Consider the following 15,992-nt stretch of genomic DNA (forward strand, 5'->3'; position numbering starts at 1 on the left):
GCATGTTCCTTACAAATGTGGCACCATTTAAAAGGGAAATAAACAGGCTTTCCAACGGTATAAGATTTATTGCCAAGAAGCATTGTTACAACAAAGAAATAATCTACCAAACACAAATTTCCTTACTTTTTGTGCTATGTTTATATTAATTTAAAGTTTTATTTTACATATACAATAGTGTAGTAAATTTTCGATTGAACCCAATGAGTTTAATGGGAGTGAGGATAGCCCAACATGCTGGACCTGGGCTCTGACCACATTCCCCACCTTCTGTGTTCTGGGCCCCAAGCCCTTGCTGTAGCATCAGATCCGGCCTGAACTCTGAACCTCAGCTCACATTCTGGGCGAACGAGTGAACTTATCGCAGGACCGTGACAATCTCCAATCAAGTATTGGATTATCAGCGTTTTACTTTGCAAGGAATATTATTTTGGGGGATATAATTTCTAGTTACATCGGTATTAATTTTACCAATATCTGTGTGTCATTACCCCATTTGCAATAACATCTTAAATGGTGCATGGTGAGCAGAAACATTTTTAACAAGCTATTAACGATTTACATTTTTGTGTTTAATTGCCAGCTTGCTGGAAGACTATCTGCAGGCCATAGAGGGTATCACGAAGCACTTAATTCGAAAATCAGAACCAAACAAACTAACCTTTGTAGGTGAATTGTCCCATAATCAATTCAGTCCAAAGATGGTAAGTAGCTTGTCTTAAATTAAAGTGCATTAGGGATAGAATTATGCTTGTTGTTAGAGGAACAAATGATTATTGAGTTGTCAGAAGGAGTGACTTGCAAGGCTGCTTGGTATATGTCACCGAAGGACTGCTTTAATCATTACATTTACATGAGCATAATGCAGTCAAATTTCTATAATGTGCAAACTGACTATTCAGAAATCACAAATTCGGTATCTATTTCACCAGGAAATAGTTTCCACAACCCTTTTCACATTTCCTACTTCACTGAGAAGTTTATTATGCTGGAATAATTAGACACTGAGCATGGGCAGATCAGGGCTCACTAACCTGATTGCATTTTTTGAGGAGGTGACACAGATTAAGGGTTGACCAGTCAATGGTGTCTACATGGATTTTAGTAAGGCATTTAGTAAAGTCCATCATGGTAAGCTCTTCTAGAAGATGAAGATGCATGGGAGACACGTTGACTTGTCATTTGGATTCAGAACTGGCTTACCCATGAAAGACAGGATGGAAGGGTGTTATTGTGACTGGAGGTTTGTGACCAGTAGAGTTCTGCAGGGATCTGTGCTGGGATCTCTGTGTTTATGATGTATATAAATTGCTCGGACATAATTGACAGTGGACATAAATGGAAATGGGTTATTTGTTAGTAAGCTTACAGATGACACCAAAGTTAATGGAGTTGCTAGGGAAAATTGTCAAAGGATACAGTGGGATTTAGATCAATTGCAGTTACATGCAGGGAAATGGCAGATGCAGTTTATCATATCATATCATATATATACAGCTGGAAACAGGCCTTTTCGGCCCACCAAGTCCGTGCCGCCCAGCGATCCCCGCACATTAACACTATCCTACACCCACTAGGGACAATTTTTACATTTTACCCAGCCAATTAACCTACATACCTGTACGTCTTTGGAGTGTGGGAGGAAACCGAAGATCTCGGAGAAAACCCACGCAGGTCACGGGGAGAACGTACAAATTCCTTTGTGAGATTCGTACTTTGGGAGATTACTTTGGGTCTAAGTTCATTACTCCTTGAAAGTGGCAACACAAGTCGATAGAGTGGTAAAGATGTATGTTATGCTTGCCTTCATTGATGGAGGCATTGAGTATTAAAGTTAAGAAGTCATGTTGAGGCTTTATAAAACATTGACTTGGTCACCGTTGGAGCATTTTATGCAATTCTGGTTGCACAAAAAGGATGTGGAGGTTTAGGGAGGGCACAGAAGGGGGTTTAACAGTATATTTCCTGGATTAGAGAGTATTATCTATAAGGGAGAGGTTGGACAAAGTTGAGACGTTTCTCTGGGACATCAGAGGTGGAGGGGAGACTTGAGAAAAGTATGTAAAATGATGAGACATATAAGGTAGACGGTCATACTCATACACCTTTCTCCGGGGTGGAAAAAGACTGGGGGGTGCATCATGTTCAGCTCAGATATTGTGAGCCAAAGGGCCAGGTCCTGTGCTGTACTGTTACAATGCATAATATACAAGAGTATATCAAAAATATTTTGAACGAGTAACGCCCAATAGTCTAGAATGTGAGACAGAGGTTCACTTGCACCTCCTCCAACCTCATCTATTGCATCCGCTGCTCTAGATGTCAACTTATTTATATCGGCGAAACCAAGCGCAGGCTCGGCGATCGCTTCGCTGAACACCTGCGCTCGGTCCGCATTAACGCAACTGATCTCCCGGTGGCCCAGCACTTTAACTCCCCCTCCCATTCCCAGTCTGACCTCTCTGTCATGGGCCTCCTCCAGTGCCATAGTGAGGCCCGCCGGAAATTGGAGGAGCAGCACCTCATATTTCGCTTGGGCAGTTTGCAGCCCGGTGGTATGAACGTCGACTTCTCCAACTTCAGATAGCTCCTCTGTCCCTCCCTTCCCCTCCTCCTTCCCAGATCTCCCTCTATCTTCCTGTCTCCACCTATATCCTTCCTTTGTCCCACCCCCGACATCAGTCTGAAGAAGGGTCTCGACCCGAAACGTCACCCATTCCTTCTCTCCCGAGATGCTGCCTGACCTGCTGAGTTACTCCAGCATTTTGTGAATAAATCGATTTGTACCAGCATCTGCAGTTATTTTCTTATAGTCTAGAATGTTAGCTGCTCAGGCATCAAAGTCTTGAGTGTGCTGGATTATTGGAGCTTCACATTGAACTACAATGGTTGTAGGATCGTTTGCAAGTTGTATGTATTTATTTGGTTGTAACTGTTTGCTGATGGGATAACTTTAACATTAGGGTGGTCACGGTGGTGCAGCGGTTGAGTTGCTGCCTTATAACGAATGCAGCGCCGGAGACCCGGGTTCAATCCCGACTAGGGGTTTTGTCTGTATGAAGTTTGTACGTTCTCCCCGTGACCTGCGTTAGTTTTCTCCGAGATCTTCGGTTTCCTCCCACACTCCAAAGACGTACAAGTTTGTAGGTTAATTGGCTTGGTAAATGTAAAAATTGTCCCTAGTGGGCAATGTGCAGGGAGTGCTGGTCGGAGCGGACCCGGTTGGCCGAAGGGCCTGTTTCCGTGCTGTATCTCTAAACTAAACATCGGCAGGCAAAACATGCTGAGAAATGGTGGCAGTTCCATGCTGACCCTCTCCCCCCCCCCCCACTGGATTCAGGTTTGGGACTTAGAAGCAATGCCAAGTCCCTGTATTGGTGGCTGTGATCTGCCATTGGACTGATGGTGGAGTCCAGTGACAAGGTGCAAATATTTTGCCGATAACAGATGTAAACAGAGATTTGCCCAATAAAACTCCACCAGCTGGGACTTGACGCAGGAAGGGAAGAGTCCTTTCATTGATATGGGGAAGAATAGCTGTGAGAGATGGAGGTATGCACGTCATTTAAATGAAGTCAAAAATCGCTGATGCTGGAAATCTGAAATAAAAATGTATTGGAAATCTCAAGGGATCCAGTTTGTTGCTCGAGTCTTTCATATGGTTTGCTTGCCCCTTAATCAGCTTGACCTAATTCTATCTTACTGATTCTGAGAATTGTATCCATTTGCTTTAGTTATGTTTCCTTGTTGCTTTTTAAAGGAGTTTGTATCATTAAATGCTTGTAACATTTTTTTTCAGAACAAGCTGTGCTTTGTGGATTTAGATCACCAGGGTGACAGAACAAGAGTCTCGAGTTTTACTTCAGTTAAAGTTGATTGACTTGTAGTCTGCTAACAAAACACTGCAACCATGGTTTTAGAGTACTTATGCACCTGAGATTCCAGAATATTGATTTAAGTTTGGAAAGTTTGAAAAATGATCTAAAATGTTTTATTTACATTGTGTATGGATTTCATTTCATGTTCTAACTTGTTGGTGTTGCTGAGTAGCTTTTGTTGGTAGACTTGTGTAACTACCATGAAAAATAATGCATTTTGCACCTTCATCTATGCAGATGAGAATATTCCCAGATTTCTGATATACAAATGGAGTACTTATAACTAATGCTTGAATTGTTGTCCTGCTGGAATTGAAATTGGGCAAGCACAAATTTTATTTGTGGTCGACTCAGCCACTTGGTAAATTGGATCCAAAATTTGACTTGATGATTGGAGGCAGAGGGTGATGGTTGTTTTATGAGTAGAAACCTGTGACCAGTGGTGTACCATTGGGATCAGTACTGGGTCCCTAACTGTTGGTAGTATACATTGGTGATAGATGTGGATGTAGGAGCTATGATTAGTAAGTTTGCAGACAACTCAAATATTGGTGATGTTGATAGTGAGGAGGGCAGGGACAGGTTACACATGATATCAGTTAGCAAGTTGAGCAGGGCCATGCAGATGGAATTTATTCCTGATAAGTGCAAAGTGATGCATGTCAAGTCAAATAAGAGAAGTATATACCATCAATGGCAAGGCCCTAGGGAATAAGGAACAAAGCGAGGTTGATGTTACAAGTTGAAAGACCTTGAAAGTGGCAGAGCAGGTGGTTTGAAAAAAAAAGCATATGTGACGTTAGACTTCATTAGTGGGGAAGATATTGAACATTTTATAAAACATTGGTGAGGCCACATCCAGGATATTCTGTGCAGTTTTGGTCGCCTCAATGTGGACAGGTGTAGAAGAGTTTCACCAAGATATTGCTTGGGATGGAGCGTTTGAATTATGATGAGATTGGATGTGCTGGGTTTGCCTGCCTTGGAGCAGTGGTAGAGGTGATAGAGGTGTACAAGATTGAGAAACAGTGGCAGGGGAGAAGCCAAAACCTTGTCCACATAGCTATAATCACTGTGCATAGGTATAAGATAAATAATAAGAGGGTCAGAGGGGATTTTTTTTAACCCAGAATATGGTTGAAATTTGGTATTCCCAACCTGAGCAACCAGTGGAAGCAGAGATGGTCACTACATTTAATTTAACTCTAGACAAGTACTTGAATCGCCAAGTCATATAAAGCTATGAACCAAGTGCTGATAAATGGGATTAGTAGAAGGACTTGACAGTCGGCAGGGACGGTGGGAGAAAGAGTCTGACTCCATCGGAGTAGCCTGACCTGGGCATGTCTCACACCCCTGCTACTAACACTTAAGTCCTAAACACTTAACGCAAAGCACAATTGCCATTAGTCTTATTTACCCTTTTGACCTTATCTCACCATTTCACCTTCTGTCCTATCCATTCCCTCCAGCCACTTTTTCTGCAACTCAAAATTGTTTATCTCTTCCCAATTAGTGGAGTCTCACTCCTGTAACATTGACTGCTTCTCCCGCTTAACCTGCTGAATCTTTCCAGAACTTTGCCTTTTTAATTTTGTCTGTTCATCTCCAAGCTGGCCAGTACTGGTGTAAGGTTATCCACTTGTAACATTACCTGTCTTTCTCTCCCTCCAATCTACAATTTCAAATTATAACTCTTACTCTTACTGTCCATTATGCCTCCTGGCATGTAGGGCAACAACAAAGGTCCTCCACTCCTGTCTGTTGTGGGCTAGTTTCTGGACACTACCCCAGGTCAATTCCATAGTTTTCATTTCCTCCTCTACAATTCGAGGCCATGTGGTTTTGGGTCTCCCTCTTTTCCTTTTCCCTTCTGGTGTCCAGTGCAGGGCTATTCTTGGGATGCTGTCTGGTTCTCTTCTCAGTATATGGCCAATCCACTTCCAGCGCTTTCTCATGATGATGGTATCCATACTCTCTTGCTGGCATTGAGCAAGGAGATCTTGGTTGGATATGGTGTTTGGCCAAAATATTCTAAGGATTCTTCTCAGGTTCTTAGTATGGAAGACTGACAGCTGCTTGATGTCACTCGCTGTCATTCTCCAGCATTCCAAGCCATAGAAGAGGGTGGAGAGGACACAGCTCCCGTATATTTTCGGCTTGGTCTTGGTGCTGTATTGCTGCGACCTCCATACATTGTTTAGCATTCTGAAAACATTCCTAGCCTTGTTTAGCCGGTTCTTAATGTCATTTTGTGCTCCGCCATCGTATCTGACTTTACTACCAAGATAAATGAACTCCTCAGTTATGGGAAGGTCGTTTCCATTCACTTGGATTGGTAAGGGGTTTTGGATGTTTAGTGTCATTAATTCAGATTTTCTTCTGGTTGATCTTCAAGCCAATTTGTTGTGCAAAGTCACTAAGACGGGATGTTTTTTCCTGCATGTGTTTGTGAGTGTGGGAGACCAGGGCTATGTCATCAGCAAAATCAAGATCTTCCAATGTTGAGAAGAGGGTCCATGGTATGCCTCTTGCTTGATCTTCGGATGTCTGATGCATCACCCAGTCAATAGCAATATTGAAGAGTAGCGCTGACATCACACACCCTTGTCGAACTCCTGTCTTCACCTGGAATGTGTGGTTACTATTCCCTACTCTGCAAGAGAAGTTGGCGTAGAAGCTCTTAATTACTTCGACTATGTGCTGTGGGATCCCATACATTCGTAATATGCCTCAGAGACTGTCCCAGTGGATGCTGTCAAATGCTTTCTAGAAATCAACAAAGATGATGTATATCTGTCTCTGCCACTCTGTGCACTGTTTTATAATGTTACGCCGGGCAAATATCTGGTCAATGCATCCCCTCCCACCACAAAATCCTGCCTGCTCTTTCCTGAACTGTTTGTCTACTGCTTCTGAGGTACATTGTATTATAATCTTTGCCAGAATCTTGCTTGGAATTGATAGAAGAGTGATCTTCTCCAATTGTTACACTCTCTTAAGTTGCCTTTCTTTGGTATCCTAATAATAACTCCTTCTGACCAGTCATCAGATATCTCCTTTCTTTCCCAAATAGCTGTGAAAAGTGGTACAAATACTTTGGCTGCAAGTTCTGGGTCCGCCTTAAACAGTTCTGCATTGAGGTTATCTTGGCCAGGGGCTTTTCCACTTTTGAGGGACTGAATGGCTATAACAATTTCCTCCTTAGTTGGTGATTCAGTGCTAATATCTAGGTCATCCTCTGCTTGTTGGGTGTTAGCCTCTATTATGGGCGGTGTTCTATTCAATACTTCATTAAAGTGTTCCACTCAGCGGGCTTCTTGTTCTGTTTCTGTTGTTAGGTGTCGGCCTTTTTTGTCTACAATTGGTGTCTCAGTGGTTTGATGATGTTTGCCACAGATTATTTTGGTCATCTTGTAGACCTTCCCTTGCTTTCCTTTCTTATTTGACTCTTCTGCTCGATTGGCTAGATCTTCCAGGTACGCCCGTTTGTCAGCTCTAGCTTTCCTCTGAACTGCTTTGTTTGCTTCTTGATGTCACTAGTGCCAATTTCCCTGTGTCGTACATTGTTCGTACATTCCAAAATCCTATCCTAGTCTTATGTTTGGCATTCAGAACTTCCTGCCAGTGGCTTCGTTTCGGCTTTGACCATTGACATTCATCCTTTCGTCTGTCGATAGCCCTGGAAATCCGTCACACCCAGTAGTGTTGATTCCTTCAGTTGTTGTTTCCGTAACATATTCATTTTACGAGGCTGGGTTGTTAGCCCTGTGCTCAACCCCCAACCTGGAGGACCAGTGGATCGCTCTTCGTCTCGTCTCTACCCTTCGACTTGTTCAGCATGGAAAAACCCTAACAGGAGACGAATCTCCCGCTGGCATAGCTCTTGGGATCACTGAGACACACAAGCTCCCCGATCACGACGGGGATAAATTATAGCCTCCTGCCATAATTAAGAGGACATGCTTCACCAGGGTACACTTATGGAGGTCGAGAATGAGATACAGTGCCCTCCAAAATGTTTGGGACAAAGACCCATCATTTATTTATTTGCCTCTGTACTTCACAATTTGAGATTTGTAATAGAAAAAATCACATGTGGTTAAAGTGCACATTGTCAGATTTTAATAACGGCCATTTTTATACATTTTGGTTTCACTGTGTAGAAATGACAGCAGTGTTGATACATAGTCCCCCCCATTTCAGGACATGCATCACTTTGCACTTATCAGGAATAAATTCCATCTGCATGGCTCTGCTCAACCTGCTAACTGATAATGTTTGGGACACAGCAATGTCATGTAGTTATATTTAGTATTTTGTTGCATGTCCTTTGCATGCAATGACTGCTTGAAGTCTGCAATTCATGGACATCACCAGTTGCTGGGTGTCTTCTCTTGTGATGCTCCGCCAGGCTTGTATTGCAGCTATCTTTAGCTTATGCTTGTTTTGGGGGCTAGTCCCCTTCAGTTTTCTCTTCAAAGCATAAAAGGCATGCTCAATTGGGTTCAGATCGGGTGATTGACTTGGCCACTCAAGAATTTACCTTTTTTTAGCTTTGAAAAACTTTGTTGCTTTGGCATTATGTTTGGGATCATTGTCTTGCTGTAGAATGAATCGCTGGCCAATGAGTTTTGAGGCATTTGTTTGAATTTGAGCAGATATACACTTCAGAATTCATTAGGCTATTACCATCAGCAGTTGGATCATCAAAAAGATAAGTGAGCCAGTACCTTCAGCAGCCACACATGCCCAGGCCATAACACCCCCACCACCGTTTCACAGGTGAGGTGGTATGCGTTGGATCTTGGGCAATTCCTTTCTCCTCCATACTTTGCTCTTGCCATCACTCAATTATGTTAATCTTCATCTCATCTGTCCACAAGACCTTTTTTCCAGAACTGTGGTTGCTCTTTTAAGTACTTCTTGGCAAACTGTAGCCTGGCCATTCCTATTTTTGTGGCTAACTAGTGGTTTGCATCTTGCAGTGTAGTCTCTGTATTTCTGTTCATGAAGTCTTCTGTGGACTGTGGTCATTGACAAATCCACACCTGACTCTTGGAGTGTTTCTGATCTGTCGGACAGGTGTTTGGGGATTTTTCTTTATTATAGAGAATTCTTCTGTCATCAGCTATGGAGATCTTTCTTGGCCTGCCAGTCCCTTTGCGATTAGTAAGCACACCAGTGCTCTCTTTCTTCTTAATGATGTTCCAAGCAGTTGATTTTGGTAGCCTAAGGTTTGGCTGATGTCTCTAACAGTTTTATTCTTGTTTCTTAGTTTCATAATGGCTTCTTTGACTTTCATTGGCATAACTTTGGTCCTCATGTTGATAAACAGCAATAAAAGTTTCCAAAGGTGATGGAAAGACTGGAGGAAAGACGATGTGCTGAGAGCTCTCTTGTCCTATATTAAGGAGGCATTTAAACACACCTGAGCAATTACAAACACCTGTGAAGCCATGTGTCCCAAACATGATGGTGCCTTGAAATGTGGGGACAATGTATAAACACAGCTGGAATTTCTACATGGTGAAACCAAAATGTATAAAAATAGCCTGTAATAAAATCTGACAATGTGCACTTTAACCACATGTGATTTTTTCTATTACAAATCTCAAATTGTAGAGAAGAGGCAAATAAATAAATGATGGGTCTTTGTCCCAAACATTATGGAGGACACAGTATATTGTGGGATGAAAAGTGGGTGGTGAATAACAAAAAGATCTGTGGGTTAAATCCTAACGGCTAAGTGACGGGGCAAAATGGCGTAAGGAAGAGCGGGATGTTAGGAAACAGATGGAATGTAATTGAGGTATTCAATTACGAGTAAAGATTTGGTTTCTATTTTTTACTTTTTGCACCACATTTACTGTTTACCTCCATAAATGCCCATTGACACAAATATTTCCAGTGTTTCCTGGTTGATTGAGATATTCAGTTTGTTTTGTGTTTTGAAGTTAGTTATGGGTCCTCCCAGTAAGATTTATGTTTGTGTTGCAAGCATTATTTCATTTACCTAAATTTTTCTTTTCTTTTTTTTTTTAAAGGATCATTTGGTTTGTTTTCTCCCTGGGACTCTAGCTTTAGGAGTTCATCATGGGCTTAGTGCCGATCACATGAAACTGGCCAAGGAACTGATAGAAACCTGCTATCAAATGTATGCACAGATTGAAACTGGATTAAGCCCAGAGATTGTGTATTTCAATCTGAATCCACACAATACCAAGGATGTTGAAGTTAAGGTAGGTACAATGAAAAGCTGATTATAATAATACAATTTGGAAACAGCCCTTTCGGCCCACTGAGCTCATGCTGACCATCAACTATCCTTTTACTCCTATCCCTCTCTTCCAGTTTATTCTCCCCACATTCCAAAAGCTCCCCTCTGATTATACCACTTACCTATACATTCGGGGAAATTTTCATTGGCAAATTAACCTACCAGTCTAAGTCTTTAGGATGTTGGAGGAAACGGGGAGATCCTGTAAACCAGACAGCACAGGAATTCAGGGTGGAACCTGGATAGCTGGAACTATGAGGCAGTGGCTCTGCTAGCCGCAGCACATTAATTTTATTGTGTTTTAAAGTTTTATATATATGATCCCTCAAAAGTGTGTATATTTTGCGAGATGAATCTGCACTACATTCAAATCCTTGGGTATTGCTGGGAATTGAGTGTCTCATTGATCAGAATGTGAATTTACAAATTATGCATTCTTTGATTTTATTTTAAACTAATATATTAACACAGTGACCAGAAGATAGATCTGAATATAAAACAACTTTTTAAAGAGAACTAAGTGAGAATGATAGTTCATTTACCAGGAGATATTTTACAGTGGCGACCAGTGCCAGTGACGAGCAACCCAGGTGGAGTTGACAAATATAAGGGGTATTAATTACTACTGAGTTTATTTGATGACTCGCCCATTCTAAAAATGCTCAACATGAGCCAGTTATGAAATTTTGAACTTCTGCTTTGGAATATTAGCATCTTATTTCGCTAGCCTAAATATCAATCTAAATTATTGGTTGAAGACCTGGTATTTAAGATTGTGTACCTTGACGTAATGTGCATGCGATTTTAATATGTTTTGAATGTGCTGTTTTCAGATTCTCAGATTAATTCTCAGTCTTTCCGACAGCTTGCAGACAGACACAACCTTTTAAGGCCTGAGACAATAGAAAGCCTTTTCTACATGTATAGATTTACAAGGGATAACAAATACCAGGAATGGGGCTGGGAGATTTTTCAAAACTTCAACAAATATACTCGGGTAAGTAATTTGTGATTTGGTTTTTAAGATATAAAATTGTTCTTGGGATATTAAGGATTTAAGAAAAGTGAATCAGTCAGCTATGTTTTTTTTTCTCTCGCATTTGCTTCAAAACATAAGCTAAACCATATTGGTTGCATAAAATCTCAATCAGGAAAGCAAGTTATTCTTATCAGTAGACACAAAATTCTGGAGTAAGAGGGACAGGCAGCATCTCTGGAGAGAAGGAATGGGTGACGTTTCGGGTCTCGACCCTACTTCAGTCTTGTCAGTTCTAGCCGCCTTCTTGCTTTCTGGTCCAGCAATAGAAATCTATACAAATTTTTAAAAATCTTATCTTGCCCACATAACCCTGCAAACCAAGATAATTAAATTCCTAGATTGAGCTGCAATGTAAAGTGGGATGTGTAATGAGGGGGGGGGGGGGGGGGGAAGTGATGATTCCTTAAGACTCCAATGATTTAATTGTATTATTTAAAGAATTTAAAGTAGTACAGGTTTAAGCTATTACTTGGCCCCTAAAATGACTTACCTTAACTTAAAAAAATATTCATTTTCTGCATTTATCCAGAGCATGGGTGCAATTTCCTAAAATTCTTTCTGCAAGTCAGCTATAAATTGAATTTCAGCTTGTTGCTTGAGCCAATATGTTGACAGATTTCTTCATAACAGGACCGTAGGCTGATTATCCTATATCCTGAGCGATTTTAAGAGCATCCCAGCGTGATTTGATCTTCTAGCTCTGGGTTCATAGTTCTGCAGGTTACAGCTCTCGATGAACACATTCAAATAGATTATACGTGCACTAAGAACACAGGAACATGAGCAGCCAGTCTGACTCTCCCATTCACGATCATGGTTGATATTCTGTCTCAAAGTAATTTCACAGCACCAGCCCCATTACCTGGTTCCTTGAATGTTTTTTTTAAATTACCAGTGATTGAGCCTCCACAGTTATGCAGGGTAGCCCATTCCAAATGTTCAACACCCTTTGAATGAAGAAACTTCTCTAATCTCAATTTGCCAACCGCATATTTTGAAACATCTCCATGTGGTCCTAGACTTCTCATCCAGGGGAAACATCTTCCCTGCTTCCCATTTATCATGCCCTTTAAGATCCAATCCCCAGTCCTGCTACCCCTTTCTTCAAAGGTCTGGAAAATACAGTTCTACTTTGCTCATTTCTTTTTGTATGGCTAACCTGCTTCACTGCAGTCTCTCTATGACAAGTACATACTTTCTAATACAATCAACCATACATTTTAATGGTGTATTATCCAGTGTTTTAAATGCATGGCTCATTTGACTATTGGTTCACTCTATTGATAGCTATCTGCAACCACTAGTATATTTCATACCTCTCCATTGGACTTTACACAGTACAGTGTAATTTCAAAACTGATCACTGCTATTCAGTATTAAAAAAATAAATGGAAATGGCCTGAAGGTTGGGACTTGATTTCAGTGGTTCCATGTTAACCAGTCTAGGGCTCACCTAGATTTGTGGACAGCACATCAACAGATGACAAAGACAGTCTCTTGTCAGCCACCTCTGTTCCAAAAATGTTCCAGCCTCTTCAATCTTTCCTCCTAGCTAATTTTGTTTCAGTAGCAAGAACATAAGCCTAAAGGTTTGCTTTTGCCGTAATACATTTTATGGCTTTCCTGTGGTACAGTTTGCATTGCTAATGTAAAGGCTCAAACTTTTGTGCGGCCTTTTGTCTCTCCGCTGGTTAGAGGCATGGTATTTTCTTTTAAGGAGCTGACTTGCGTACCTTGCATTAATGTAGACTTAGAATTTTAAACTGTAAAAACAGTAAATCTGCTAACATTTGCCAAGATTCCAGCCTGAAATGGCAGCATCTTTTGAAGGTCACATGGGCTTGGTTAAACATGAAATCCAGACGCTTCCGTTAGTGATGCCCTTTCATTGTGCACAGGTTTCTCTGAGCTGAGTTACTCCTATCATATTGCTGCTTACAGCAACAAATGGGCTCTATTTTTGTTGCTTTCTATTTAAGATAAACTAAGACACAGCTCTCCGCCCAGCTGGACATAAAATATACATGATATTGTTTAAAGTGTGATAAGGGAGACAAGTTTATCCAATCAACCAAGATTACAAAAGATTATTGTTCTACACTTTTTATGTTAAATAAGTGACTATAATTTACAAAGTAGTTTGTTTTAAAACATTTTAATGATTTATAATTGCAACTTAATTTATTGAGCTAGTGTAAAAACATTTTAAAGATACCTTCACTAGCATTGCTTTACCTTATCTTAGGTTGACACTGGAGGTTATACATCCATTAATAATGTGCGGAGTTCTGAGAACCCTGAACCCCGGGATAAAATGGAGAGCTTCTTCCTTGGAGAAACATTGAAATATTTCTTCCTCCTTTTTTCTGATGAATTTAACTTAATCAGTCTGGACAAATATATTTTTAACACTGAAGCACATATTCTTCCAATATGGACAACCTGATAAATGTAGGAATGATTTGAGTTTCGTCTTGATACATGGTACTTCTTTGTTGTGGGATCTGTGATGTCAGATGGAGATGATCACCTTGGAAGATTTGTATTAATCACTGTGAAAGTTCAGAGCTACACAGGTGTGTGTAAAAGAAGTGGCCATGGCTGCACCGATGTGTTGAGAAAAAAATGTGAACATAAATATTCTAAACCAGGGAACAATTATACGAGTTGCACTTGAATTGACTTGTTTTGTATATTACAAAAGATGCTTACCACATGTTGCCTCCTGTCCATTCATTAATTCCTGCCAAATTCAGTCTAATAGAGAAATATTTTATGTATTTTTAAATTAAATGTCCTGAATCCAGAAATGGAGCAGATTTTATGAATATAAAGACTGAATTGACATGGGTAAATTCCTATAAATATTGGTGAATAAGTAACTTAATTATATAGTTGGTTAAATATAGATGATTCAAAATTGATTTATTCATGTTTATCCATTATAGTCCAAAATATTGATGTTTATGTAAATATGTTGTGAAATTATATTTGCATTACACACATGTGGCATATCTTTTAGGAAAAATGCGGGTCCCAACTATATGTACATATAAATGCTGCTGGTTTATTTTGAAGAGTGGTAAATATAATCTATTGGACTACATTTCTCAGAACAGATTTTGTTCAATGATTAAATATCCTTATCCTCATATCCCAACATCATGTAGACTGGGTTTGTTTTTTATAAATAAAATGTTTAGCATTTCTCTCTCTGCTTCAGGCTGCAGCAACAAATCAAGCAGCTTGATTGAATCTGAAATAAGGTCTGAAGAAGGATCCCGATCCAAAACACTGCCTGTCCATTCCCTCCACAGATGCTGCCTGACCCTCTGGGTTCCTCCAGCACTTTGTGCTTTGCATCTTAAATACAATCTACCAACATTATAAATTTGTTTTTGATTTTTGCATCCTTGATATCATGGTGGTCTTTTGGGACAAACCTAAAAGGATTCTATTTTTACCAGTTGAATGAGTGTTTTTGTGATGCTTTCCTCATATTGCAATATGAGAAATGAGTAGTAGGATTCAGGCACCTTTTAATTAATTTGTTACTGATTAAATATGAGGAGGAGGTTAAGTAATGAGATGCAATTAGTTTTTTTAAATGAGTAAAACAAGGAAATGAGCCATATTTTTTAATTATTTCATTCATAATTGTCCAATTTATATATTGGGCAGTAGTTTAAAAACAACAGCCTTTAAACCTGGAGTTAGAAGCATTTTAGGAGTGCACCAATATTTGTTAAATTTCTAGATATTCTAACTGGCACCAAATGCTGGTGATCACAATTTTTGTCACTTTTGAATTACTTGTAATACTTTTTAGAAAGTGTTGTATTTCTCACACAATCAGTCACGGGTGCAATGCCCCACCACTTTTAATTTTTGTGCCATGTGGAAGTAAGCTGTTTTTGGTGGATTTTTCTGGATAACGTGCAAATTTGCAGTAGATCCAGAGTGTCTCGAGAGTGTCTCCGAGCATTAATTGCAGCACGACAATGAAAGTGCCGTATATAAAAGAAAAATGAAATTCGCTCAGTGACTGCATGTGCTATGAACAGCAGCTAAATTCTTAGACAATTAGGTAAATTGAACATTATTCACGTTAAATGCAATGGCTCCTAAAATATTTACCTACAAAAAGTTTGCCTGCATGTATTGTATTGTGAATAACTTGCAGGCAAATATTGATGAATCAGTCAAATTCAGATTCCTACAACAACACTACGCAGATAGAGATTTCTGTCTATCGCCATCTGAAAGATATTTTTCAATGTATTTTCTTTACCTTGTTCCTGAAGTTTCAGTACTCTAAAATGGTTTTAACTTCAGCAGCAGTAAATGTAGATTTAATTTTTATCATTCCTAAATACTGTTACATTTACAACCGTTAAGTACAGTTTGTAATTTTCAATAATTAAGTGACCTTGTTTGATTTTTTTCCCTTCCAGAAAAATTGTGAATGTTAATTCTATATATTTTCAAATTTATTGTATAAAATTTTCTTCAATACCAATGCAAATACAAAATTATGTCTCTCCACCATTATTCGTTTGTTTAATACATTTCCAAGTCTCATAATTTTTTTTCAAACAGCAGGTAACAAATGTCCTATTCTTGTGCATGTGGATTTTGGTATAATGTTATCATTTGTTATATCTAATTTGTCAAACAGAATGACGCTTATACGTTTTCACCCATTCATTGATGATACTTGTTTCTCTTCTACGAACGGCAGTAACTGATTGTGGATCCGCTGGATTAGATCCTCTGAAAAAAAACAATTACATAT

At 39.7% G+C, this 15,992-nt stretch overlaps 1 protein-coding gene across 5 annotated transcripts in view; it reads left to right on the forward strand.

Annotated features, from left to right (window-relative positions):
* Positions 1-15,708, forward strand: part of LOC144608503 (endoplasmic reticulum mannosyl-oligosaccharide 1,2-alpha-mannosidase-like) — a 44,119-nt gene extending 28,411 nt beyond the window's left edge. For 2 of the 5 annotated variants that reach the window (XM_078426353.1, XM_078426354.1), the window contains exons 11-14: positions 584-704; positions 9,926-10,120; positions 11,024-11,155; positions 13,443-15,707. In XM_078426353.1, coding sequence (XP_078282479.1) covers positions 584-704; positions 9,926-10,120; positions 11,024-11,155; positions 13,443-13,643 — 649 coding nt within the window. In that variant the 3' untranslated portion in view covers positions 13,644-15,707. Of the gene's footprint in view, positions 1-583; positions 705-9,925; positions 10,121-11,023; positions 11,156-13,442 lie in introns of all 5 variants that reach the window. The other 3 variants (XM_078426355.1, XM_078426356.1, XM_078426352.1) reach the window with 2 other exon arrangements.
* The last annotated feature ends 284 nt before the right edge of the window (positions 15,709-15,992 follow it).

Source organism: Rhinoraja longicauda, chromosome 31 (genome assembly GCF_053455715.1).
Source record: "Rhinoraja longicauda isolate Sanriku21f chromosome 31, sRhiLon1.1, whole genome shotgun sequence".
Lineage (NCBI taxonomy): Eukaryota > Metazoa > Chordata > Chondrichthyes > Rajiformes > Arhynchobatidae > Rhinoraja > Rhinoraja longicauda.